The sequence below is a fragment of the Eulemur rufifrons genome, chromosome 24 (genome assembly GCF_041146395.1).
Source record: "Eulemur rufifrons isolate Redbay chromosome 24, OSU_ERuf_1, whole genome shotgun sequence".
NCBI lineage: Eukaryota > Metazoa > Chordata > Mammalia > Primates > Lemuridae > Eulemur > Eulemur rufifrons.
In genome coordinates this window covers 18,043,018-18,067,871 of record NC_091006.1, presented here as the reverse complement: position 1 = coordinate 18,067,871, position 24,854 = coordinate 18,043,018, and the positions used below count along the sequence as shown (strand labels likewise).

Below are 24,854 nucleotides of genomic sequence, written 5' to 3'. Positions count from 1 at the left end.
TAGTTCTCTATTAAATATAATAAATACATAATTAAAAATCATCCAAAAGAAAAATCTCCAGGCCCAAATGGTTCACTGGAGAATGCTGCCAAACATTAAAAGAACAAATAACACCAATTCTACACACTGTCTTCCAAAAAACAGAAGAGAAAAGAACTCCTTCCAATTCATGTTGGGAGGCTGGAATCACTTAGACATCGAAACCAGATAATAATAATTCAAAGAAAATGGAAGAAAACTACAGATCATTATCACTTATGAAATTAGAGGAAAAATTCCTCAACAAAATACATGCAAATGGAATAGTGTAACAAAATACATAAATAAAATTATACTCCATGACCAAGTAGAACTTATTCCAAAGATGTGAGGCTGGTTTAATACATCATATCAACAGACTATGGAAGTAACATCATAATTACATCAATTGATGGAGAAAAAGCATTTGACAAAATCCAATACTCATTGATAGTAACAAAAATATCAGCAAATTAGGACTAGAGGGAAACTTTCTAAACTTGATAAATAAACTCTATGCAAAAAACTTACACTAATGAGAAATTGAACATTTTCTGCCTTATATCAGGAACAAGCCATGGATGATTTCTCACTATTTCTATTCAATATCACACCGGAAATCCTATCTACTGCAATAACACAAGAAAAGAATATTTCTGAATACTACCAAACATGATGTGGAAACTGAATGTTTAACTATCAATGCCATTTCCAATCACTAAGAAAGATAGGAACATGTAAATCATATGAAAAATGTATAGGAGCTATAGTGTGTAAATTATAAAACAGTAATGAAATATATCAAGGAATACTTAAATAAATAAAAAGTTATGCCATGTTCATGAATTGGAAGATTCAACATAGTAAAGATGCTGATTCTTGACATACTGATCTACAGATTTAACTTAATTTCTATCAAAATCCAAGCAAAAATTTTTTGTAAAAACAGAAAAACTAGGCCGGGCGCGGTGGCTCACGCCTGTAATCCTAGCACTATGGGAGGCCGAGGTGGGCGGATCGTTTGAGCTCAGGAGTTCGAGACCAGCCTGAGCAAGAGTGAGACTCCATCTCTACTAAAAATAGAAAGAAATTATATGGACAGCTAAAAAAAAATATATATAGAAAAAAATTAGCCGGGCATGGTGGTGCATGCCTGTAGTCCCAGCTACTCGGGAGGCTGAGACAGCAGGATCGCTTGAGCTCAGGAGTTTGAGGTTGCTGTGAGCTAGGCTGACGCCACGGCACTCACTCTAGCCTGGGCAACAGAGTAAGACTCTGTCTCAAAAAAAAAACAAACAAACAAACAAATAAAAAAAAAAAAACAGAAAAACTAATTTCAAAGTATATATGGAAAGTCAAAAGAACTAGGAATGCTAAATCACTTTAAACAAAAAGCATAAAGAGAAAAAAATCACGTTACTCAATTTTGAGATTTACCATATAGCTATAGTAATCAAGTAAACCAACAAATGGGAATCAAAAATTCTGAGTGTTAGGTGTTAAGAACCACATTAAAAAAGGGGTTTTTTAAAAAATAAAGACCTAAACAGTCTTAAGTGATGCAATAAAATGTGCCCATTCATATATGTTTCCCTATCTCTTTAAATATAAAAGTATTTCATAACTCAAGCCTTCGTATTTTTCAAAAAAAGTATGCTTCTCCAGGATAGAGACAATGTTGTGGAACAAAGAAGACATTCACTAAGATTCTAGACTTGCCCTCAGCTGTCTAACTTTCCTTACACTGGATAGCAATGAATGTATATACAAGAGTAGTATGAAAGAAGCAGTGCTTGTATTTCTTTTTCTTTTTTCTGTCACCTCCTTCTTTTTGTAAAAATTCCTGAGATAACATTGCACTGTAAACTAAGGAGAAAGATGTAGCTAAAGATTTTCCTAAGTGCACAGATAACCACTGAATCTTTCTCCTGGGTGAATTCTTAGATGGAGAATAAGGCTCTAAACTGGCTGAATTTCTAATATGACTCCTTAGGTGACAAGTGATATACTGCAACAGGCTTTCTCACAGTGAAGATACTTGTGGGGTTTCTCTTTGGTATGCATGATCAGATGCTATGTAAGATGTTTCTTCCTGCAAAAGATTTTCCTCAGTGGTTACATTCAAAAAGTTTTTCCCCAGTAAAAGTTCTTGAATATTGACTGAGGTTTGTCCACTTGTAAAAGGTCTTCCCACATCTGTTACACTGATAGGGTTTCTGCCAGTATGCATTCTTTGATGCTGAGTGAGGGATGAGCTGCGACTGAAGGCCTTTCCACATTCACTGCATTCATACGGCTTCTCTCCAGTGTGGATGATGGAGTGTCGAATGAGGTTTGTGCTCCAGCAAAAGGTTTTCCCACACTCAATGCATTCATAGGGCTTCTCTCCACTATGAATCCGCTGGTGCCTTGTGAGGCCTGACCTGCGGTTGAAAGCCTTTCCACACTCCATGCACTCATAAGGCTTCTCTCCAGTGTGGATGCTAAAGTGGCGAATGAGGTCTGCCCTATTGCTAAAAGCTTTTCCACATTCTTTACACTCAAAAGGTTTTTCTCCAGTATGGGCCCTTTTATGCAGGATAAAAGTAGAGCAGTGGGTGAAGGCCTTTCCACACTCACCACACACGTAAGGCTTCTCCCCAGTGTGAATCCGCTGGTGCCTCTTGAGGTATGACCTGTGGTTGAAGGCCTTCCCACACTCTAGGCACTCAAAGGGCTTCTCCCCAGTGTGGATAACATAGTGGTGAATCAGGGCTGCGCTTTCACAAAAGGCTTTCCCACATTCACTGCACTCATAGGGCTTCTCCCCAGTATGAGTCTGCTGGTGCCACATGAGGTATGACCTATGTTTGAAGACCTTGCCACACTCAAAGCACTCATAGGGATTCTCACCGCTGTGGATGATATAGTGTCGAATGAAACCTGGTCTATCTCGAAAGGCTTTGCCGCATTCTTTGCACACAAAGGGTTTTTCTCCAGTGTGGCTTCTGTTATGCAAGACAAAAGTGGAGCGGTGGGTAAAGGCCTTTCCACATTCACTGCACTTATAAGGCTTCTCTCCACTGTGAATCCGTTGGTGCTGTGTAAGATGTGACTTGCGGTTGAAGGCCTTTCCACACTCCATGCACTTGTAGGGCTTCTCACCAGTGTGGACCATGTGATGTTGAAGGAGGTATGTGCTCTTGCTAAAGGTTTTTCCACATTCTGTGCATTCATAGGGCTTCACTCCAGAGTGAATTCTCTCATGCCGAGCAAGAAGGCATTTCTTGTTGAACACTTTTCCACATTCACTGCATTTAAAGATATTTTCCTCTTCCTGATATATGGGATCTTTACCTGATCCATGTGAGTTACGGTCATAGACAGCATCTCCTAAAGAGACTTGCTCCTGTACAATCCTTGAACACATACCATCAGGTGTCCCTAAATTATCATGTTCAGAGCTCGTTTTCCCAGGAAGCTTCCCCTTTTGGGGATCTACTGGTGGTCTCCAGTGTGCTTCCTGCATTTCACATGGCCCATTTGGGTCCTTGGCTTGCCCCAACTGGAGTTCCCCTGATACCCTTTCCATTAGTTGTCCCCAGAGTGAGACTCCCTCAGACAAAGCTGGCTCACCAGTGGTAAGTTCTGGAGTCTTGAGTTTTCCTTTGTCATCTGAAAGAAATCCAACAAACAGAAGGGTCTGTTAGTAATGTCAAAACAGAAGAAACAAAATCACTGTTTTGGTGAAAAAAATGAAGTTGTAAATAGTGTCTTAATATCTGCTATGTTTTGCTATCTCTGAACTCCAGATTTGTAATTTCTTTCTTTCTGGTCTTTGGATTCTTGACTCCTTGAAAGTGAGACCAGGTAGAGGGGCTGGATAAGGAGACAGGGTCTAGAGTGGAGATACCCCTCAATTCCAGATGGAATATTTACACAAAGGTAACTCATTATAGGCCCCTAGGTAGTTTGTTCTAAAGAGATGACTCTGGTTAAGGGCTAGCCTCACCAGGAAGATCAACTAGTGAATAGATTAGGGTTCTCAGCCACAAGATATCCACTGAACCTCTGAAAAGGGATGGGGGCTGGAGACTGAATCACATGGGCAATGATTGAATCAACAGTGCTTATGTAATGAAGCTCAATGAAACTGAATACCAGTGCTCTGATGAGTTTCCTGGGTCGGCAATACTTTGCGTGCCTCACCATAGACTGATGCTGGATGGATAACGAGTCCCTAAGGACATGGAAGCTTTGTGTTTGGAACTCCTTCAGCCCCACATTCCATGTCTGTTGTAATATGTATCCTTTGTCTGCAATAAACATAACTGTGAGCATAATAGGTTTTAGGGAAGTTTAACAAATTATGAAAACTGAGGATACTTTTGGGAAATCCCTGAACTTGCAGTTGGAACTAGAGGATTTGGATAGACTTAGCAGTCTTGCAAAACTGTGTCCTTAACCTTGAGTTTGGCTAACACTGGGTAGAAAGAAATCAGGGGAGTTTTCCAGTAGGAGGTACCCAATGAAGAGAGACTTACTGACTGCAAAGGATTTGCCACAAAGAGAAAGTACAAAGAGCACTGTGGCCTTAGGAGACAGAATGTACAAAGGAACTGAGGATGGTGTTGATGAGAATGTAGGAAAAGATGAGAGTAGAGGGAGCTGATTCCTGAGATTCTGACCTAGGTAACAGACGGGATGAGCAGTGCCACTCCCGGTACAGGGCTCACAAGGCAGAGTGGTACTGGCACAGAGATTTGTATTTGCGTTCAATGCAAAATGGCAATAAAAAATGAATGGTGAACTCAGAAATCCACTCACACAGATGGAGGTTTGGTAGATGGCAGGGGAGGAACAGCAGCTCAGTGGTAAAAAGGACACTATTAAGGAAACAAGGTAAGAAAAATTGGCTACCCACAAGGGGAATGAAAATAACTATATCACCTTCTATACACAAATTCAAGTTCAGGTTGATAATGACTTAAATGTAAAATGCCAAGTTTTAAAACTTAGAATAAAATAAATAAGAGTATCTTTTCAATATTGGAGTAAAGCAACATTTTTATATAAGACACAAAATCACTAATCCTATAAGAAAACTCATAAATCAGACCACTAAAATAAAAACCTCTATTCAACAAAAGATACTCCAGAGAATAAAGACTTTTTTTAAAAAAACTAGAAGAATATATTTACAGCAAATATAACTGATAAAACATAGGTGTCTGAAATGCACAAAAACCAAATCAAAAAGAGAAAAGCAAACAAGTTAACAGGAAAACAGGCAATTACCATGAAATGACATTTCACAAAAGAAAATACAAATTGGCCAAAAATCTTGTAAGATGCTAAGCCTTAGCAATGGGAAAAATGCAAATAAGAACACAAGATACACTATTTTGTGTGGATTTGATCATCAAACATTAAGGTGCCTTACAATATCAAATACTGGATAAGTTATGGATCAATGGGACCTCCCATACATTCCTAGAGGAATGGAAACTGGCAGAGGCCCATTCAGAAAACAATGGAAATGATCCTGCAAACTCGAACATCTCTATAGCCTATAACCCAGTAATTTCACTCCAAGAAATACTATGAAAAAATGCCCCTACATATATGAAAGATGAATATTCATCAATGTCCACAGCATCACTGTTTATATGAGAAAGTATGTAAACAATTAAGTGCACAGAATGTGAATAAATATATGAATACATTGTGAGCCATGAGTATTTATTTCATTTTCTTCAAGTGTAAGGAACTTAACCACATTTTTACATTGAGAAAGAATTTACAAAACAAGCAGAATATAAGTGAAGAAGGAATGTCCATGAAGCGGTGTGATCTGGAATCTGGGGAAGGAATTCGCTGTGGTCAGGGACAACACCTCTTCCCCTAGGGGACAGAAGCTATGCATTATGAGAGGTTGAGATGACCACGTAAGGGCTGATGTCTAAGCAATATAAGGACTTTGTTTTCAACATGAAAACTTGAGACACTGGTGGATGGGGAAGTGCTAATTGTTTGGAACAAGGCCTGAGTGCCAGACCTCATGCAGGACACAAAGCAGACCAGAGGCACAAAGCAGACACAGATAGAGCAATTTGGAGTCTATTAAAATTCCCTAGGAAAGAGATGATGAATCCTTGGAATAAAGTATGGGGACAGATTTGAAGAAGGTGGCAGAGGGGATGAATTCACAAGACCTGCATGATGTAAAATGGACAGGATTTGAAGATGGCTGGATGTGGGGACTGATGGAAATGTAGGTGTTGATGAGTCATCTCAGGCTGGATCCAGTCTTCTACCCTGCTTGGATGGCAGGACCATTCAATAACTTGTGAGGTAGAAGAAGTGAGAAGGATCACAAGTTTCTCGTTCAGCCTGAGAGTTTAGGTGCCTTTGAGATACAAAAGTGGAGATGTGGAACTGAAGAAGGGAGAAGGTTTGGGACAGACTCTGAAGGGCTAGAGAGAGATGGCACAAAGACATAGTCTGGCTCAGTGGACCAACGCAGAAGAGAGATCATGACTCTGCAGGGGCACCAACCAACACACATGACAGCCTCAGTGCCCTCAGCAGTTCAGATGTGGGACAGAGAAGCCCAAAAGTCACCTAGAGATTCTACAAAACAGGAGATGCAGGAAGACATGAGCAAGACCTGTTTCGGTGTCTGACTGACACTCAGAGAATGGGCGATGGACAAAGAGGAAAAGGGTGGTAGGTAGGATATAGCTAGAGAGAGAAATTGGGAGAGTAAGAAAGGGCCTTTTCCTATGCTGAACTACTTAGATTTTGGAGTCTGTCTGCAGAAGCAGCTAGTGTTAACTTAGCTGAAAATATATTCAAAGACATGAGGTCATGCAACTTTGCTAGAGCCAGAGCCAGTGATGGACAAGCCAGGTTTCAGGCCCACACACTTGGAGCCCCAAGACAAATCTCAGTTCATCATTCTCACTCCTCCCCAAGGGGCGAAGACATATGTGATGGGGCTGGGAGAAGAGAGGGACCACATGTCAAGGGGCCCCAGGGCCCCCAATTCCCAGAGAGGCCACAACAAGAAGCTTCCCTGAGATTCCAGTACCAGTGGTCTCCTCCCAGTCTCAAGCCTACAGGGCCTCCCAGTTGTCAAGACTGTGGCTCCTACCTGGACAGCGTCCTTGAGAGAGGTCTTTCCTTACTGTACACAGCTCCTGCCCTTGCTCTAGCTGGTAGATCAGCTCAGATCTGGGAATGGGACAACCTGTTGATGGAGAAAGAAAGTAGACACATGATTTTGGTAAAAAGAAATAAATACCCTCCATCTAATCTGGGACTTCAGGATGAGGATCAGACCTTGGAATGAAGTTGCTCCCATCCACCCAAACTAAAAGCTCTTACATGACCTGGAAACCAAGAGCATGTCATGCTATGTTGCCATGGAAGCTTTACTCTTAATAGCAAGTCAAAAACTAATATTTATAGGATAGAACCACCCCTAAGGGACTGTGCCAAGCAATACAAAGGCATTATGTCGTTTCAAAGTTGAACAATATTTATGGAATATTTTAGAGAAAAACTGACTCAAATATTGACTCATTTCATTCAAAATAAGGTATGTGTCTTCATTGATCCCAGTCCTTTTTCACACCCTAACCAATGTTTTATAGCACCCTTCCTCTAGACCATGGACTAAATGGAGGATTCAACTTGAGGATTTCCTCACAGCATCCCCAGGAAGTCTATATCACTACCAATACTATTCTATGGACAAAGAAAACCAGGCTCAGGCAGATAAAGTGATTCCTGAAGAGCACAGAACTGGCGAGTGGCCAAGCCAATAAGGAAACCCAGGTGGTGGCATCTCCACTTTTTGTGCTGTTTAACCACAAAGCTCCACCACAATGCCCAGAATGTGCTGCATCCTCTCTTGACCATGATGGTAATCATGACGAGGATGACAACAAGAGTATCAGTGGCAGCGGGAATCCCAAGGGCTCCCCTGCACACACTCTGGTCACCCAGGCACTCTTCTGAGCCCTTTTCATACAATAACACATTTACCCTGGACACAGCCCTGGGAAGGAGATTGGACAATTGCTCATTTGACCAATGAACACACTGAGGCACAGATAGTTTGTTCGGTAAATTGCCCAAGGCCACAAGTTTTTAAGTAGCAGAGCTGGGACTGGACACCAGGGGTCTTGCTCCGGATCCTGGCTTCTCAAGCACTATGCTAAAGAGGAAACGACAAGCATCACAGAGAGCAAGTGGTAGGTGATACGAGGCAGGGATGGGACCTGGAATACCCATCCTCAGTGGCAGGAAGCAGGCTCAGTGACTCCAAACCAAGGCATTTCATTAACCATTAAAAATTTTAAAAACTACAAGTCTCACAGTGATATGATTACTTAAGGACACTTAGAGAAATATCGGTAGCATCTACTCTCATCAACATTTCACAAAGAAAGGATTTTACTTCACAAAAACAAAACAAAACACCCACAAAAGGTAGCTTCATGCATCTTCTAAACAGAGTTAAGTTTAGATTCATGACAGACTCAATACAATGGTCATATTTTCCTGACTTTGTCGAGGACAGGTATATTAACCATGTTTTTAAATAATTTTCTGTAGTTCATGTTTTAACACCTTGAAGGCTTTTCAGACTTTGGGAGAGACTGCCCATCTCAAGGCTAGCTCAGCCCCAGGATAAGAAACAACTCCCCCGGGGAACAAGCACACACCTTTCATGTGCAAACCACTCAGTCCAAAACCGTACCCACAACTACTTCCTTTAACTTTCACATACCAAGGCAGTATTTCCCCTGCCCCAAATCAACCCACAGCCAGGTGCCAGACAACTAGGGACAGCACCCATATCCCAAAGCTCACTAAAATTATTCAAACTACCCAATCCTAAACCACTGACCATGCCCTGCCCTGCCTTTCCAGAAGAAACCCCGATAATGCCTGTGGCCTGTGCTTTTCCCTCCCTCCTGCTTCCTGGTGTTTCTTCATGAGGCCCTGAATATGGTGCCATGCTCTCTTCTCTGTACATAATAAATTCTTCTTTCAATGCTATTGACTTCTCAGTGTTGTCACTAAGTCACTGCTATAAATTAAAATCCTGTGGGTACAAATTAATACAACTGGTAGACCAAGCAGCATGACTCAGTGTTGGCTGGAGGGTCATGTCTGTAGACTACTGTCAGCTCACTACATAATTGCAGCACACTGCTCTACTTGGGAAGGCGCTGCTCACTATTGGCAGGCTTTTGTTTTGCCTGCTGCTGCTTTATCCCGCATCTGCTGTTTGCTGGCATGGGTTTCCAACGTGAAGTGTTGTGGGACTCCTGAAAGAGTGCTCCTCTGGTCCCTCAATAGATTAAAGCTGTGGTCTCCAACCCCTGAGCCACAGACCAGTAACCAGTCCATGGCCTGTTAGGAACCAGGCTGCACAGCAGGAGGTGAGTGCAAGCAAGCAAGTGAAGCCTTATCTGTATTCACAGCCACTCCCCATCACTAGCATCATCACCTGAGCTCCGCCTCCTGTCAGATCAGCAGTGGCATCAGATTCTCACAGGAGCACAAATCGTACTGTAAACTGCACATGGGAGGGATCTAGGTTGCGTGCTGCATATGAAAATCCAATGCCTGATGATCTGAGGTGGAGCTGAGGCAGTGATGCTAGTGCTGGGGAGTGGCTGCAAATACAGATTATCATTAGCAGAGAGGTTTGACTGCACAGAGACCCTAATAAATCAATTGCTTGCAAACTCATATCAAAACCCTATCAGTGAGTGGCAAAAGACAGTTAAGCTGTATCTGGTGGCAGGCTTTATGGTGGCAAGTGAGTTGATGAACTTCAATAGTACAGCTCCATCTGATGGCAGGCTTTAAGTCACAATCTGACACTTATTTTAGTCCATGCATGGCCTGCCCATTATTTTATTTACCACTTCCATCCACGTCGCTTTCCCCACACTGTGCACTTGTCTCACAGTTTTGGTAAGCTCATAAGCTAACCCTAGCAAAAATGAGTAAAAAACAAACGTTGCTGGAGAGCTTCTTTGAAAATAGAGAAAAGACCCAATGAGGAGACAGCAGAAGACTCTAAGACTGCCAACAAAATGAAAGCTGCATTTAAAAGAAAATACCAAGAGTTCTACTTAAATTATGGGTTCATTGCAACAGGTGATTTACATTCTCCAAGCCTGCTTTGTACAATATGTGGCAATTGGCTACCCAACGAAGCGAGGGAAACTTCAAAACTTAAAAACTGCTTCACCACATGGAGACCAAGCACTCTACATTAAAAGACAAGCCTCTGGAGTTTTTCAAAAGAAAAAAACATGAACACAAAGAACAGAAGCAATTATCGAAGGCCACCACTGCATCAAATGTGTCTGCCTTGAGAGCATGATTCTTAGTGGCTAACAGCATTGCTAAAGCTAAGAAGTCCTTTACTCTTGCTGATGAGCTGATCCTGCCTGCTGCTAAGGACATTTGCCGTGAACTTTTCAGAGACTGCAGTTCAAAAGATGGCACGTGTTCCTCTTTTGGCTAGAACCATAACTAGACTAATTGATGAAACAGCAGAGGATACCGAGGCACAATTGTTAGAGAAGATTAATGAGCAACCATGGTACTCAATCCAGGTTGACGAGTCTACCGATGTTGACAACAAGGCAACTATGCTTGTTTTTGTGTGATATATGTTTTTAAGAGCATGTGCATGAGGATATGTCATGCACAGTTTTGTTGCCAACTAGGATCACAGCTGCAGAACTATTCAAGTCTTTGAATAATTACGTATCAGGAAAACTGAATTGGTCATTTTGTGTTGGTATATGCATAGAGTGGCTGCCATGACTGGACGGCTTTCTGGTTTCACTACTTGGGTCAAGGAGGCCGCTTCTGAATTTGAGTCTACACACTGTGCCATCCATAGAAAAATGCTGGCTAGCCAAAAAATGTCACCTGAACTAAACAACATTGTGCAGGATGTGATTAAAATTAGCAACCACATTAAGTACATGTCCTTAATTCACGTCTGCTCATGCAGCTTTGTGAGGAGATGGACGCAGAGCACACGTATCTTCTCTTATACACAGAAGTGAGATGGCTTTCTAAAGGTAGAACATTGGCCAGAGTTTTTGAGTTACAAGAGCTGGTCCAAGATTTCTTGTAGAAAAACAGTCACCACTGGCAGCACGTTTCAGTGACACAAAACTTGCTTATTTGTGTGACATATTCAACTTGCTCAATGAACTCAATCTGTCACTTCAGGGGAGAATGACAACTATGTCCAAGTCGGCAGATAAAAGTGGCTGCATTCAAAGCCAAACTGGAATTATGGAGGCAACAAGTGAACATTGGTGTTTTTGACATGTTTCAAACATTAGTAGAGATTTTGAAATAGACTGAGCCAGGGCCTTATTTCTCCCAGCTGGTGCATGATCACCTATCTCAGCTTCCAAAAGAGTTTGAGCATTACTTCCCAACCACAAAAGGCGCCTGAATTGGGAAGGCATGGATATCCGTGATGCATTTGTGAATAAGCCACGTGAATCAACTTTGTCCATGCTAGAAGAGGATCAAAACTGCTTGAGATCACAAATGACGGTATGTTTGAGACAACTTCAAATCTCCCTACATTCTGGATTAAAGTCAGGCAGAATATCCTGAGATTGCCACAAAAGCACTGAAAAGCCTGCTTCCGTTTCCAACATCCTATCTTTGTGAAGCAGGGTTTTCTGTGGTGGCAGCAGCCAAATGAGTTTACGGAATAGATTGGACATAAGCAACACACTTCGGGTGTCACTATCTTCCATCACCCCCAGATGGGACCATCTAGTTGCAGGAAAACAAGCTCAGGGCTCCCACTAATTCTGCATTATGGTGAGTTGTGTAATTCTTTCATTACATATTACAATGTAATAATAACAGAAGTAAAGTGCACAATAAATGTAATGCGCATCAATCATCCCGAAACCATCGCCCACCCCCGCACTCTGGGTCTGTGGAAAAACTGTCTTCCATGAAACCAGTCCCTGGTGCCAAAAAGGTTGGGGACCACTGGTTTAAAGGTGTCATAGTCTAGGTCTGCAAGGACAGTAATTCCCTACTTGGCACCATTCTGGGACAGACTGATCTCATTGGCCTGCTTTTCTGAGTTAGATATGCCTAATTTCTGGGTTGGTGACCCAAGGGGTGGTTAGGATAACTGGTTAACATACAAGGCTGAGGCTCCCCTCACTCTTCAGTACAAGAGTGAGGAACTGCTTCATCCAAAAGAGTGTGTTGGGACACCAATCCAACAATACCAAGGGCACTAGTGGGCTGCTCAACTGAGTTATTTTCTCTCCCCATCCTGTTAGAGATTGATCATACTGGCTTGCCCTTTTAGATGGGAGGAAGGATTATACTTGGGACAGAGGCTGTACCAGGGAGAGCCTGTGGTCTAGAGGCACCAAGCCTCTTCCCCATCCCACTTTCCTATTATTACCCAGAGACAGAAACTAAAATCCACTGTTCTAGGAGGCTAAAAGCCTGAAACAAGAAAAAAGAAAAAAAGAAGTAAAAAGGGAAAATTCTGTGCCTTTAGGCAGCTGCAAGTTCAAAGTGGGGTTAGGGGAAGAAAAGAGAACTTTAAATCTATGTACTACACAAATGCCAGGTTTAGCAAACATAATACTAGTTCTAGATTATTTAGTTTTAAAAATAACAAAAAACAAATATTCCCTAAATACAGAGGTAGAAAATAAATAAAAGTTTAAATTATTTATAAAAAAATTTTACTTAAGTGAATTGTACACCATAAATAAAACAATGTTCATAATTTAACCCAATTGGAAATCTAAAAATTATATACTGAAAATTTCTAACAAATTACATGGTAATAATATATAGCACATATATAACAAATACATACTAAAAAGTTTATATTATAAAAACTAGGCCGGGCAAGATGGCTCACACCTGTAATCCTAGCACTCTCGGAGGCCAAGGCAGGAGGATTACTTGAGCTCAGGAGTTTGAGACCAGCCTGAGCAAGACAAAGACCCCATTTCTACTAAAAATAGAAAAACATTAGCCAAACAACTAAAAATAGAAAAAATTAGCCAGGCATGGTGGCACGTGCCTATAGTCCCAGGAAGCTGAGGCAGGAGGATCGCTTGAGCCAAGGAGTTTGAGGTTGCTGTAAGCTAGGCTGACGTCATGGCACTCTAGCACAGGTAACAGAGTGAGACTCTGTCTCAAAAAAAAAAGACTACAACACTAAAAAGAAAAAAGAAAAACTTCATTATAAATTACCTAAATCTTTCAAACTTTTCTGCCTTTGTTTTATCTCTTCTCATTGGTACATAACATAATTCCAGTCCCTAAAAATAGTCATGTCTTGCACTAAACTGAGTTTTGAGAATTTCCCTGGATTGGAACCCTCCTTTTCTCCAAACTGAATGGTCTCTGGTGATTATCTTCAAGCAGAGAATTGTCTATGCTGGTGTTTCTCACCTTTGCCGCTCCTGACATTTCTTTGTTGAGAGGGCTGTCCTGTGCACCATGGAATGTTCAGCAGCATCTCTGTACTCTACCCACTCAATGCCAGTACCACCCGCACCCCAGGTGTGACAACAAAAAGTGACTGCAGACATTGCCAATGTCTCCTGGGAGGCAAAACAGCCAACTGTTGAGAAGCACTGCTCTAAGTCCCTCTTTCACACTAGCAGAGGCTCTCCGTCCTGTACTTAGGAAAGAGGAAATCACAAGGACGGCACAGGAAAATAAAGAAGCCTCATGGTTGAGATTGTGTTGTTTAGAAAACAAACGCCTCCTGGGAGTCTGTCTGACTCACCCCTTTCTTGGAGAATATCCCATCATGCCTGACCCTGTTAACTCAGCTGCGGAGGGAATACCTGAGCCACCCAGGCTCCCTCAGTCAGATTCTTCTCTGGAACTCCAAAAAGGGTCTCAGACAGAGGCCCATCTCTGCTGGACACTGGGTGAGCGATCGAGGAAAGTATGGGCTTGTGGGTGGGGGTGTAAGCACTTGCTGCCTCAGGATACCCCACAGAGACCAGAGAAATAGAGATAAGCAATCCGGGGGTCAGAAAACAAGGCCTGGGGTGGCCATTCTTGCCCCAAACTCACTAAGGCAGAAAAAGCTATACTGAATAGACAGTGACAGGAGCAGACCCAGGGAGAGAAGCCAGGACACAACTGTGGGGCTTCTAGTTCCCATATCTGTCCCTTATTAAGGTGCAGCTGGAAATCCAAACTTTGGCTTCTGCAAAACACCCCACTGCCTTCTAACATTTTCTTTTCTTTTGGCTGGGAGCCATAGAATACTGTTTCTTGCCCAAAGAGACACATGAAGACCAAATAGAAGATGCAAGTCTAGAAAATGGCAGAAGCTGTGGGAAGGAGGTAAGGCAAGCTCCAGAGGTGTTCCTGACCATCCAGGCCTGGAGGTAGAGGGTAGAAAGTAGGAGGTGGCAGGTCCCCTGCATGGTGGAGGTAGAAGGCCTTACCTAGAGACACCAGGAGCCCACAGTTTTCCAGCATCACCTCCTGGTACAGGGTTCGCTGGGCTGGGTCCAGCTGCCCCCACTCCTCCTGGGTGAAAGTCACAGCTACATCATCAAAGGTCACAGACACCTGGAAAGTCAAATAGCAGAGTTAGCCCTGGGGCTGTTATATGTGCTTTGTTGGAAAAGGTGCATAGAGATCAAGGCCCGAATCACTGAGTGCCTTCTAAGGACCTTACTTTGTACAGGGCTGAAGGAGCATGACAAACATTGCCTGGACACAACACAATGGTGTAAGGGAGAGAAGTCTCCTATGGCGAAGCCATCAGAGAATGAAAGAAGACAGTGGCAATGACATGAGACCATGAAATGCAGACAGTAAGGGCAATAGAATGCCAAGGAATGAGGAAATAATTATAATGATAACAATAGCAGTAATGGTAACAAGAACAGTCCCTGAGCCTCACTGGTCCAGCTAGGTGCCTGCCTCAGGCTGAGCTTTGCAGCCTGTGTTAAAGTGACTATGAGTCCCCAGCTCTGAAGTCAGACTCCTAGATTTGAATACAAATTCCTGAAACTGACACCTGCCAGTTGTATGACCTCAGGGACCTCATTTAATCTCTGAGCCTTAATTTTCAGATCAATACAGTAATTCCCATGTTACATTAACAGTTGTGAGATTTAAAGAGAAAATATGCAGTGCTTGATAAGCTTTGGGGTTTTTTCAATCCTCCCACAGCCCGAGGTAAACACTACCATGAATCACCTCCATGTCACAGTGACCTGAGGCTAAAGGAGCTCCACAAATTCACCTAGAGTCTCATGTCTTATGAGCAGAGATGGAATTTGAACCCAGGTCCCTTTGATCCAGGGTTTAATGGTGTAACCCCAACAAGCCTCCATCACTAAAGTGAATCTACGGTAATGAGGCTGTGAAGCATTTCCACATATTTTTGCTATCCAGTCCATTTCAGCAGCTCCTGAAAATATTTTTATTACATGGGCAAAACACTTATCACTAAACTCATCGGTGTCAAACACCTGAGGAGTGGTAGGGCCCGGACCAGCTCACCACCCTAACTCCTCTCCACCCCTTTCCCCAGGCCCCAAAGATTCCCAGGTCGAGATTGCATAACCATTAGCCTTTTTGCTCCCTGAGTCCTACTGGCAGGTATCTCTAAGGCCAATGTATATCAGGACCAGGAAACTCAAGTGGCCCAGGATAACGCAGGCTGTGGTCATAAGAACACAGGCTTATCACTGGCCACAATGTTGTATGGGTTAAAGGTGGGATGAACATCTAGCCAAAGACCACAGAAGGTGGGGATACCATGGCAACCTCATAGGCCCTTCTGCACCTTCTTAAACAACCAATATACCTTGCCTTTGCCTACACAGTTCTCTCTGCTTATATATCTGCCCTGCACCCCCAGTGACCACTGTGACTTTCTGGAGGAGGACTGCAAAGTTCACTTTAGGTGTCACCTCTAGGGCTTCCCTGCCCACTATCTATAAAAACAAAGGCTCTGGTGGTCCAAGTACTAATTGTGAGTTTCTGCTACTTAAGTGCTGTGTGACTTTGGGCAGGTAATTAAACATGTGGTGATGATGAAGAGCTCCTCTCAGGGAAAAAAAAAAATGTGGGAATCTTGAACTCTTCTCACGTAAAGCAGTGTTAATAATAGAATCTAACTCTGAGAAGATCAGGATTAAATGAGATGATAAATATTGCCCGCCCCTCAGTTCACATCAAACCTCAATGAGTGCCAACAATTATGATTCTTATGTTATTACTCACACTCTCTGGCCTCACAAAATCCTAGAAGACCTCAATTCAGCAGTTTTTTTAAATTTTGCCAGATTCCTTATATAAAAAAGGCAAACCAAAGGCAAATGGAGAAGCAGCTACTTTAGCCTGAACTGCCAGGAGAGGCCTCTCCAAAGAAGCGACATTTAAACAGAGCCAAAAAGATGTGAAAGGCAATCTTGCAGAGATCTGAGGACAGTGTCTGAGGCAGAGGGAACTGCAACGGTGAAGGCTAGGAGGTGGGAAAGAGTTTTGCATGATCAGGCTCGTGTGTCTGAAGAGCAGGGAGTGAGGAAAGGAAAGGAAACAAGGTTAGAAGTGGCCAGCCAGGGTAGATAGGATAGGGACTTGCAGGACATGGCTAAGAGTCTGGATTACACATGTGATGGGAGTTCCTGGAGTGGAGCCTCATTTACTTATTCTCCAACCAATTACTCGATACCGGTCAGAGGCCTGACACTGTTGGCAAGAGGAAGCTGTAGGTGTGCTAACTAGAAGCAGGGCATCCTATGTGACTGGGTAGGGTGCATTCATAGCTTTCCCTGGTTGGTCCTATGTTGGAATCAGGGACAAAAATTAGGGGGTCAGTTATTAATGAAATCCTGGACATTTGGGGCCGAATGTCACAGAAGTTGTCGTTTAGCTTCCTGGATTGCCACTCAGACATAGCAATCCAGCTCCTAGTAAGTGAAGGTTAGGGGAGGATGGCTTCCAGAGTTGTTCACTGTAGAAAAGGGGGTTGGTTTCCTGGTAAGATTGCTACAAATTGCAGAACAAAGTCATACTTTCAAGTATAGCCTGGCTATTGCCCGTTTGTAATTCGGTCTCTCATGTACTACGACTGGAGTTTAACTGACGAGCCTGCTCTGCTTTTGGTAAACAGGCGTAATTACAAAGGGAAATCCTGCCGCTCTCTTGGCTGCCATCCTACCCGGAGGCCTCTCCGAACCAGCAGAGCAGACGCAAGGCCAAAACCCTCGTCCACTCACCTGCGCAAGGTCCGTCCACGCCGCCGCCATCCTGGGACCCTGTAGACCGAGCCGGGCCGGGGATGCGGCTAGCAGGGCGGATCCCGCGGGCCCAGCCGCGCCCCCGCCTGCTCGGGACGCGGTGACCTTGGCTGACTGTCGCACTTCCCCGTTACGCGGCGGTTCGCAGTCCGTTCCAAGACACAGAGGTCAGTCTCAGCCTCCTACCTGCTCATTTCCCAAGAGCCGCCCGGGCAGCGGCCACAAAACACCGGTCCCTCACCGCAGCCGGCGTGGACGGAACCGTCGCGTCCAAATGACGTCTGTCACCGAAAGCCCGGAAGTTCCGCCCGCAGCTCCGCGACTGGCAGGAAACGCTCCTGTTCTGGGCCGTCATTGGCCCAGCGCCCGCCGGCGTCGTACGGAGCAGTGCCTTCTGGGTAACGTAGTTTGTTTTCCACAAACACCTCAACGGCGGGTTTGTGCCTGGACTGGTCTTCCTCCTGAGAGAGACGCCCAAGGCCAGAAACCCGGCTCAGACCTGTCTCTCTACCGTGAGCACAACTCCGGGGAATCAAAGGACAAGGGCGAAACTGTCCATTTTTCGCCCGGGGAAATCGAGGCCCAGGAAGCAGGAGCATTCGCCTGGGATCAGGGCCAGTGTGCAAAGACCCAGAGAACCCGGTGCTCCGCTTGGCCCTGACTTCCAGGCTTGCATTTTCTCCTCTTCGGATCCTCTTACAGGGAATATGGGTATATAAGCAGTCAAAATAACCGCCAAAAGGAGGACAACGGATGTTCGGCTGTGAGGCGTTGCAAACGCGCTGGCCTCCCTCTCTTGGACCTTCTTTGGCCCACCTCCACGTATAGGTGGTGAGCGAACTTTTAAGTAATGTATTGGCCCAGAGCAACTATAGAGTGAATTTGCTATTCCCTGAGATGGGGAGGCTGCAAGTAGCGGTGTCTTGGAGGGAAACCCAGGAATCTAACTTCAAGCATAGTCAGTTTGAATATCTGTAATACCACAAAGTGTCTATGTCACATAGGCAATTCAACCTTTCACTGAATATTGGGAGAAGGGTCATGCCTGGACGTATAAATTTGGAAATTATTAGCATATACTGTCATTTCAAGTCATGATACTGGATGACACTGTAACAGTAACAGTCACTCCATCTTAAAGCTAACTAACAACTCTCTTTTACAGTGCCTAATTGTGTGCTTGCTTGAGAATGCCCAGGAACTGGCCTTGGACAACTACTTTACCAACTCACCCTGAAACCAAAGATTTCGGTTCCCCTCTCTGGCCCACCCCAGGGGAATGCTGAGAAGTTTATCTTCAATTCTGTTGTGGTCTACTAGCTCAGCCGTGGCAAACCTTTTCCTGTTGGAAAGCCGCATTGATTTAACTGTAATCAAATAAGGCTGCATTCAAGAAACTTCAGTTAGATATACTTTTTTGCCACATATCATGTATAGAATTAGTTTTACATTGCAAAGAAATATTCAAGTTGTTTTGATTTGACATGATATCACACAGAAATGCTGCATTTTATAGAAATCTTCTTTCAAGAATTCACATTGCTGATTCTGTTCTTCATAAATTTAACTATCTGTTCTCATAGACATAAAATTTTGGCTTACACCTGTCCCTGCAATAGCCAATGCACTTTAGAATGATAAGGCAAATCCACACTGAATACCTCATTGTTCAACTTTAGCATGTTACACCAAAACTGACAATGCCATGTTGCATTTGCAGGAACACAGTTAACAATACTTGCAAAGTGTCACTTAAAATATAAGCTTTAGCACAGAGATTTTGCTGATGCAAGATACAGTGAAAAGAAATGAGAGCATCTGGATCTGTTAATAATTTTTTATCTGTGCAATAAACCCTTCATGTTTTCCTGTCATGGAAGGTGCACACACTTACTAAATTTATCAAATTCAGTTCAACTTCACGACATTTTTCTTGAAAGTTGTTGAAGATATCTATTCCCTGTTTTCTGTTTGCAGGAGTGCCCAAAGCAAGTAACTCTTCATAGCAAAGAAAATCTTCTGTTATGACCCGAATGAAATATAAAACCTGTGCCGAGACAGTAGTATCAGTTGAGTCATTCAAAGCACTTGAATAACATATATTTTCCTTTTGAAGTATTGCATGAAGATGTTAAGTTGAAGGTTAATTCATGCTGTTGATTAGTTATGGCTCTCCTTGAAAGAGGCAGTTGTTTATACTTTGAAATGTTATCAGGGTCTAAGCATCCTACAACTTTGACAATGCATTCTTTCACAATTTCTACATCACTGAATAGCTTCCCTATTTTCTCCCAGTATATAAGCTACTTTATAAGTTGCTTCAGTGGCATTATTTCCAGGTCTTATTGCTGCTTGAAAGAATTGTCTGTGCTTCTGCTTTTCATGTTTTAATTTCTGCAATACAACCTCTTGTGCCTAATTTAAAATATTTGTGGTCCACAATGAATGTTATAATGCTGATGAGCATTGAATTTCTTTAATGTTGATATTACAGTATCACAAAGCAAGTAACTCATCTTTAGCAGAAAAGAGATAATCAATTTCCAATCCTCGTTAAAAAAAAACAAAAAACCTGTTTTCTTCAGCATCCTCTTGGTCTTCTTTGACATGATGGGCTGTTAAGCAGACAGAATTACAAGATACTGTTGAGCTGTGCACCTATTCACAAATTCCACTTCAAACAGAAACACAGTGCACTGTTGTCAAAAGCTGATAATAGACTGGCGTACTCGACCCCCATAAACTCTCACCAACCAGGCTTATGCGGTAGTGGCACCAGTCAGGCCAGGGGAAATTAGAACTAAATCGTGACTATAGCAGCCGTCAATTTAGCTCTTTTGCTTTATTAATGTTGCAATAAATCTGGGAGGATTATTTCATTGAAACTTATTTTGTTCTTTGGCATTTTAAGTACGTTCATTTTAAAAATAAAAATATAAAAGATGAACAAAAATATCTTTTTGTTGTTGTTGTTTAAGACAGACTCTCACTCTGTTGCCCAGGCTAGAGTGCCATGGTGTCAGCCTAGCTCACAGCAACGTGAAACTCCTGGGCTCAAGTGATCCTCCTGCCTCAGCCTCCTGAGTAATTGTGACTACGGGCATGCACCACTATGCCCGGCTAATTTTTTCTATATATTTATAGTTGTCTACCTAGTTTCTTTCTATTTTTTTAGTAGAGATGGGGTCTCAGACTTGCTCAGGCTGATTTCGAACTCCTGAGTTCAAATGATCCACACGCTTCAGCCTCTCAGAGTGCTAGGATTACAGGCGTGAGCCACCACACCCAGCCAAGATGAACAAAAATATCTTAATAAAGATAAAAGGATTTGTTGTGTAAAATTTGGATTCAGTCAAGAGGCAGCACTCAAGGACCTAGAAGGCCACATGTGGCCTTAAGGCCCCAAGTTTCCCACCTGGCTCATATAGGCAAGACCACTAGATGGCCCATTACTCAAAGTAACCACCAGAACAAGGCACACCTTCACTCCTTCGCTACCGAACTCAGAAGCAAAAAAGTAGCCATGACAAGGATCATCTTGATTATCAGGGTGCAGCCTAATTCACATGTCAAGTGTCTTTGTGAGTGACAGAAGAGAAGACACACAGATGAGAAGGCAATGTGAAGGTGGAGGCAGACATTGCAGTGATGTGGCCACAAGCCAAGGAAGCTGGCAAACACCAGGCACTAGAAGGGGCAAAGAACAGAATCTCCGCTAGAGTCTCTGGAGGGAGTGTGGACCTTGGTTTCTGTTGTTTTAACCTGCCAAGTATGTGGTGATTTCTTAAGCAGCCCTAGGAACCTAATATGTTTGGTAAATGTCACCAAACTCCAAATATGGGATCTACCTGATGATACCTGATTGTTTAGGTAACATAGGTGCTCTGACCCTGGGAAGCAGGAAGCCTGTGGCAGCCTCTCTAATGTAGTAATCATGGGTTTTCCAGTTAACTATAAATTGTCATAGAAGCATTTCTAGTACAATAATAAAATTATTTATTTAACCAGTGCTTTAATATATGTTCAATCAGTGAGTTAAATAAAGTTGCAGAACAGTGGGATAAAAAGCAACTACACCTTATTGGGTTAATTTTAGTTATTTGAATATTAATGTATGTATATCTATGTTCTAAAGATACTACTTGGCACTTCATCCTTTGGTACTATCATCTATAATAAATGTTTCTCCATTTTTTTAATTAAATGAAAAATAAAGATAAACTCCCTGTTTCTAAGATCCATCTTTAGGTAGATAAGGGTACCTCAGAGAAAAGCTCTGCTTGGATCCACTGTTCCCCAATCAGGATACTAAAGCATCATACTTTGAGGTGTCACTTTTAGAGCCCCAATAACATCCTGATCCCAAACCATGACTCCACCCTGGAACAGAAGCAGATACAGGCTGCTTTCTGGGAGCACAGCTGGAACTCATAGCCTCAACAACCAAGTTAGAGCCAACAGGCCTACAATGGTGTGAGAAGATCATGGGGCTTAGCCTCATTGTAAAATCCACTCAAAACTCACTCTACAAACACTTCCTAGAGACGCTGAGGGAAGATACTTTGTAAGGTACTGTGAGGGATATTGTTCAACCAGCACCCCCGGCTGGTCTGGAGAGGTAGTCCAGGGTGATGGGACTGACCTGGTGTCAACCATTCCCTCCTCAGCGGCTTCCCCACATCTCTCAACTTGAAGTAGCCCTTCACTCCAACATCACTGTGTACTATTTTTAGATCACTCAACTATTTGAAAGTATCATTTTACATATTTATCTGTTGTTAATTCAGGAAGTATCGATTGCCTAGCCTGTGACAGGCACTGCTGCTCTAAACAAGGGGATACATACATAGCAAATTAATTATGCATCCCTGTCCTTGAGGATCTTTAGTTCCAACAACCAATAATTAAAAAAAAAAAAAAAAAACTAAACAGTACAGAAGGTTAGGAGGAGGTAATGTAATGGAGATAAGAAAAAGGAGAGTAGGTAAGACTTAGAGGGAGAGTGGGATAAAAACAGTTTTGCAATGTTAAGTGGAGTGGTTGGGACAGGTCCATGAAGGCAGTTATATCTGAGCATGGACGTGGAGAAGTAGAGTGGATAGTGGAGGGAACAGTGTCTCACATGAGAGAACAGCTAGGACAAGGGAACTAAAGCAGGAGAATACTTTGAGAAAGTACAAGGCTGTAGCTGAAGAGCAAGACTGGTATGAGATGAATTGGAGAGGTCAATGGAGATAGTCATGTAGTGTCTCATAGGCCATAGTAAGGAGGCTGTAATATGCTCCTTATATATCCTAAAATATAGCTGGGATTTGATTTAGTCAGGTGGGTATGGCACCCAGACACAGAAATTATCATCATGAGGGAAGAAGTTTATACTCACAGATTTCTAGAAACAGGAGGCAGAACACAGCCTGCAGGAGGAAGCAGCAGCACAGGTGAGGCAGGGCAGGGGACACAGCTTAGGGCTGGCTAGTTTGAATAATTTCAGTGAACACCAGGGTGTAGGGATTGCCTCCAGGTGCTTGGTACCTAGTACAGGGGTGATTAAGAATAGGGATAGACAGTGGCTCCAGGTCTGAGGATTTGATTAAGACAGGGCTCTGGATTGGTTGGTTAAGGTATGAAAGGCAAGCTAACAAGAGATTCTTTTGCTATTTCTAGGGGCAGCAGTCTCTAGGAGAAACAAGGGCCCACTTGTCACAATATCAGAACAAACATGCTTGCTAAATACTAGAATCTCCAAGCTAAAGGGAAGCAGTGAACAGGAATTTCTTCAAAGTAAGAGATGACCAGATAGTCTGACTATAAGGGCCATGGCTCATGACCTCGCACCGAAGGAGGAAAAATAAGCTACCCGTTTACAATTTACCTGAAACCACACAATTTTAAGATGGGAACATATCTGTGGCAGATTCAAAATCTTTAACCCTCAAAACTACAGGACAATATCACTGAGCATTCCAGAGGAACTCTAGCATCCCGTAACTGAGACAGGAAAGGCTATCCTTTGATCAGAGTCTGAGCACACATTCCCACAAACTGGACTCCCGTACGTCTCCAGCATCTTGTCTCCATAGAGGGCCTCTCAGATGGAGTCGACTGCTCCCACTCCCTCCCAGAAAAACTCACAGACATATATCCATGACTGAAACAACATACTCTTTAATCTCAAGTTATTTGCATTTAGCAATGCAGAAATCATGAACCCCCATAGTCTTTATATCTCTCTCCATTGAAGCCAAGAGCTACAGTTTCAAAAGCAGCAACAAAAGGATGAGAAATTGTTTACATATATGCTGTAGAAATACACATTGATCTGCCCATTACAGCTTTATAAACAAAGGCTAACGAAGGGAGTATCTGCAAGCTAGACCATTTGTAGCTGCACATATAAGTACCTATGGCTTCAAGTGGTACATATATATGCATTAGGCAGACAAGGTCTTTTCTTACCAGATTTCCTCTTGTCATCATTAAATTAAATTCCAGCTAGGCTGCTCATAAGAAGTTCCACTGTGACTTAGGAGGGTTTTTTTTTTTTTTTTTAATTACAATGGTTATCAGCCTTCATCACAAAATTATGACCATTATTTTTTGTTGAAGGAAACCGCTTAATCTGTGTTACAGAAATTTGACTTACACAGCATTTTAGTACCATTTAAATCACTGTAAAGAAAAGAGTTATTAAAACAGCAGGTCAAAGACTGCTATTCTTTGAGCTTGCAAGGTTCACCCTTGCTGGTGTGGGACCTTAGATTGTGAAAGGTTTCCCACCACACTCCCAAAAAAGAGAAGCTCAGTGTGCTCTGGTTTTTTTTTTTTTTCGTGTAAACAATGTGGCTTATCATCTGCTACCCTTGTGGGTAGAATTCTAGAATTGTGGTTAAGTGCTAGAGAATGTGCCCAATAAAAACCCTGGCACTGAGTCCTAGTGAGCTTCCCAGTGGACATTTCTCATGTGTTTCCGTAAGTCCCAGGTGGAGCATGAATAAGGCACATCCTGTGTAACTTCACTGAGCCAGGACTCCAAAGATTGTGCCTGTTTCTTCTGGACTCCAGCCAATGAGCCTTTTCCCTTTGCCGAGTTTGCTTTGTATTCTTTTGCTCTAATAAATCATAGCTGTTGCGTATGACAAAATGCTGAGTACTGTGAGTCTTCCGAGCTAATCATCAAAGCTGGGGGTGGTTTTGAGGACCCCACCCCAGCCATTCATTGGAACTTCTAAAATCTTGTACATCTGCCCATAAAAGCCCATGCAGATTCTCTTTGAGGTCAAGGTATGTCATATATGGTGTCACCTATATGCACAGCTTTGTGGGAAACACTCTATGAAGGAACCAAAAATAGACCCACCCTATGAGAGGCAAAATAAACTGGTTGAGGGCATGGATTCTGGAGCCAGCCTACTGGGCTTTCAGTCCTTAAACCCACACTTCATAATCGTGCAACCTCAGGAAAATTCTTTAACCTTTCTTTGACTGTGTTCTGATCTATAAAAGGGGAAAACAGCATTA

The 24,854-nt window shown here is 42.8% G+C and overlaps 1 protein-coding gene across 1 annotated transcript; it reads right to left on the bottom strand.

Annotated features, from left to right (window-relative positions):
- Window positions 1-1,887: 1,887 nt before the first annotated feature.
- Window positions 1,888-17,569, bottom strand: LOC138374621 (zinc finger protein 805). The gene is made up of 4 exons (XM_069457596.1): window positions 17,316-17,569; window positions 14,523-14,649; window positions 7,154-7,249; window positions 1,888-3,672 (listed from the first exon to the last, which is right to left on the bottom strand). The coding sequence occupies exons 1-4, from the start codon at window positions 17,343-17,345 to the stop codon at window positions 2,042-2,044; spliced, it is 1,884 nt and encodes a 627-aa protein (XP_069313697.1). The 5' UTR covers window positions 17,346-17,569; the 3' UTR covers window positions 1,888-2,041.
- Window positions 17,570-24,854: the final 7,285 nt, after the last annotated feature.

Bases quoted from the DNA above. Each gene is read 5' to 3' on its own strand.
- LOC138374621 (XM_069457596.1), bottom strand. From the start codon at position 17,345: ATGGCGGCGGCGTGGACGGACCTTGCGCAG. The intron at 14,650-17,315 runs GTGAGTGGACGA...TTGACTTTCCAG, and splicing joins CGTGGACGGACCTTGCGCAG to GTGTCTGTGACCTTTGATGA. The intron at 3,673-7,153 runs GTAGGAGCCACA...GATTTCTTTCAG, and splicing joins CTCTCAAGGACGCTGTCCAG to ATGACAAAGGAAAACTCAAG.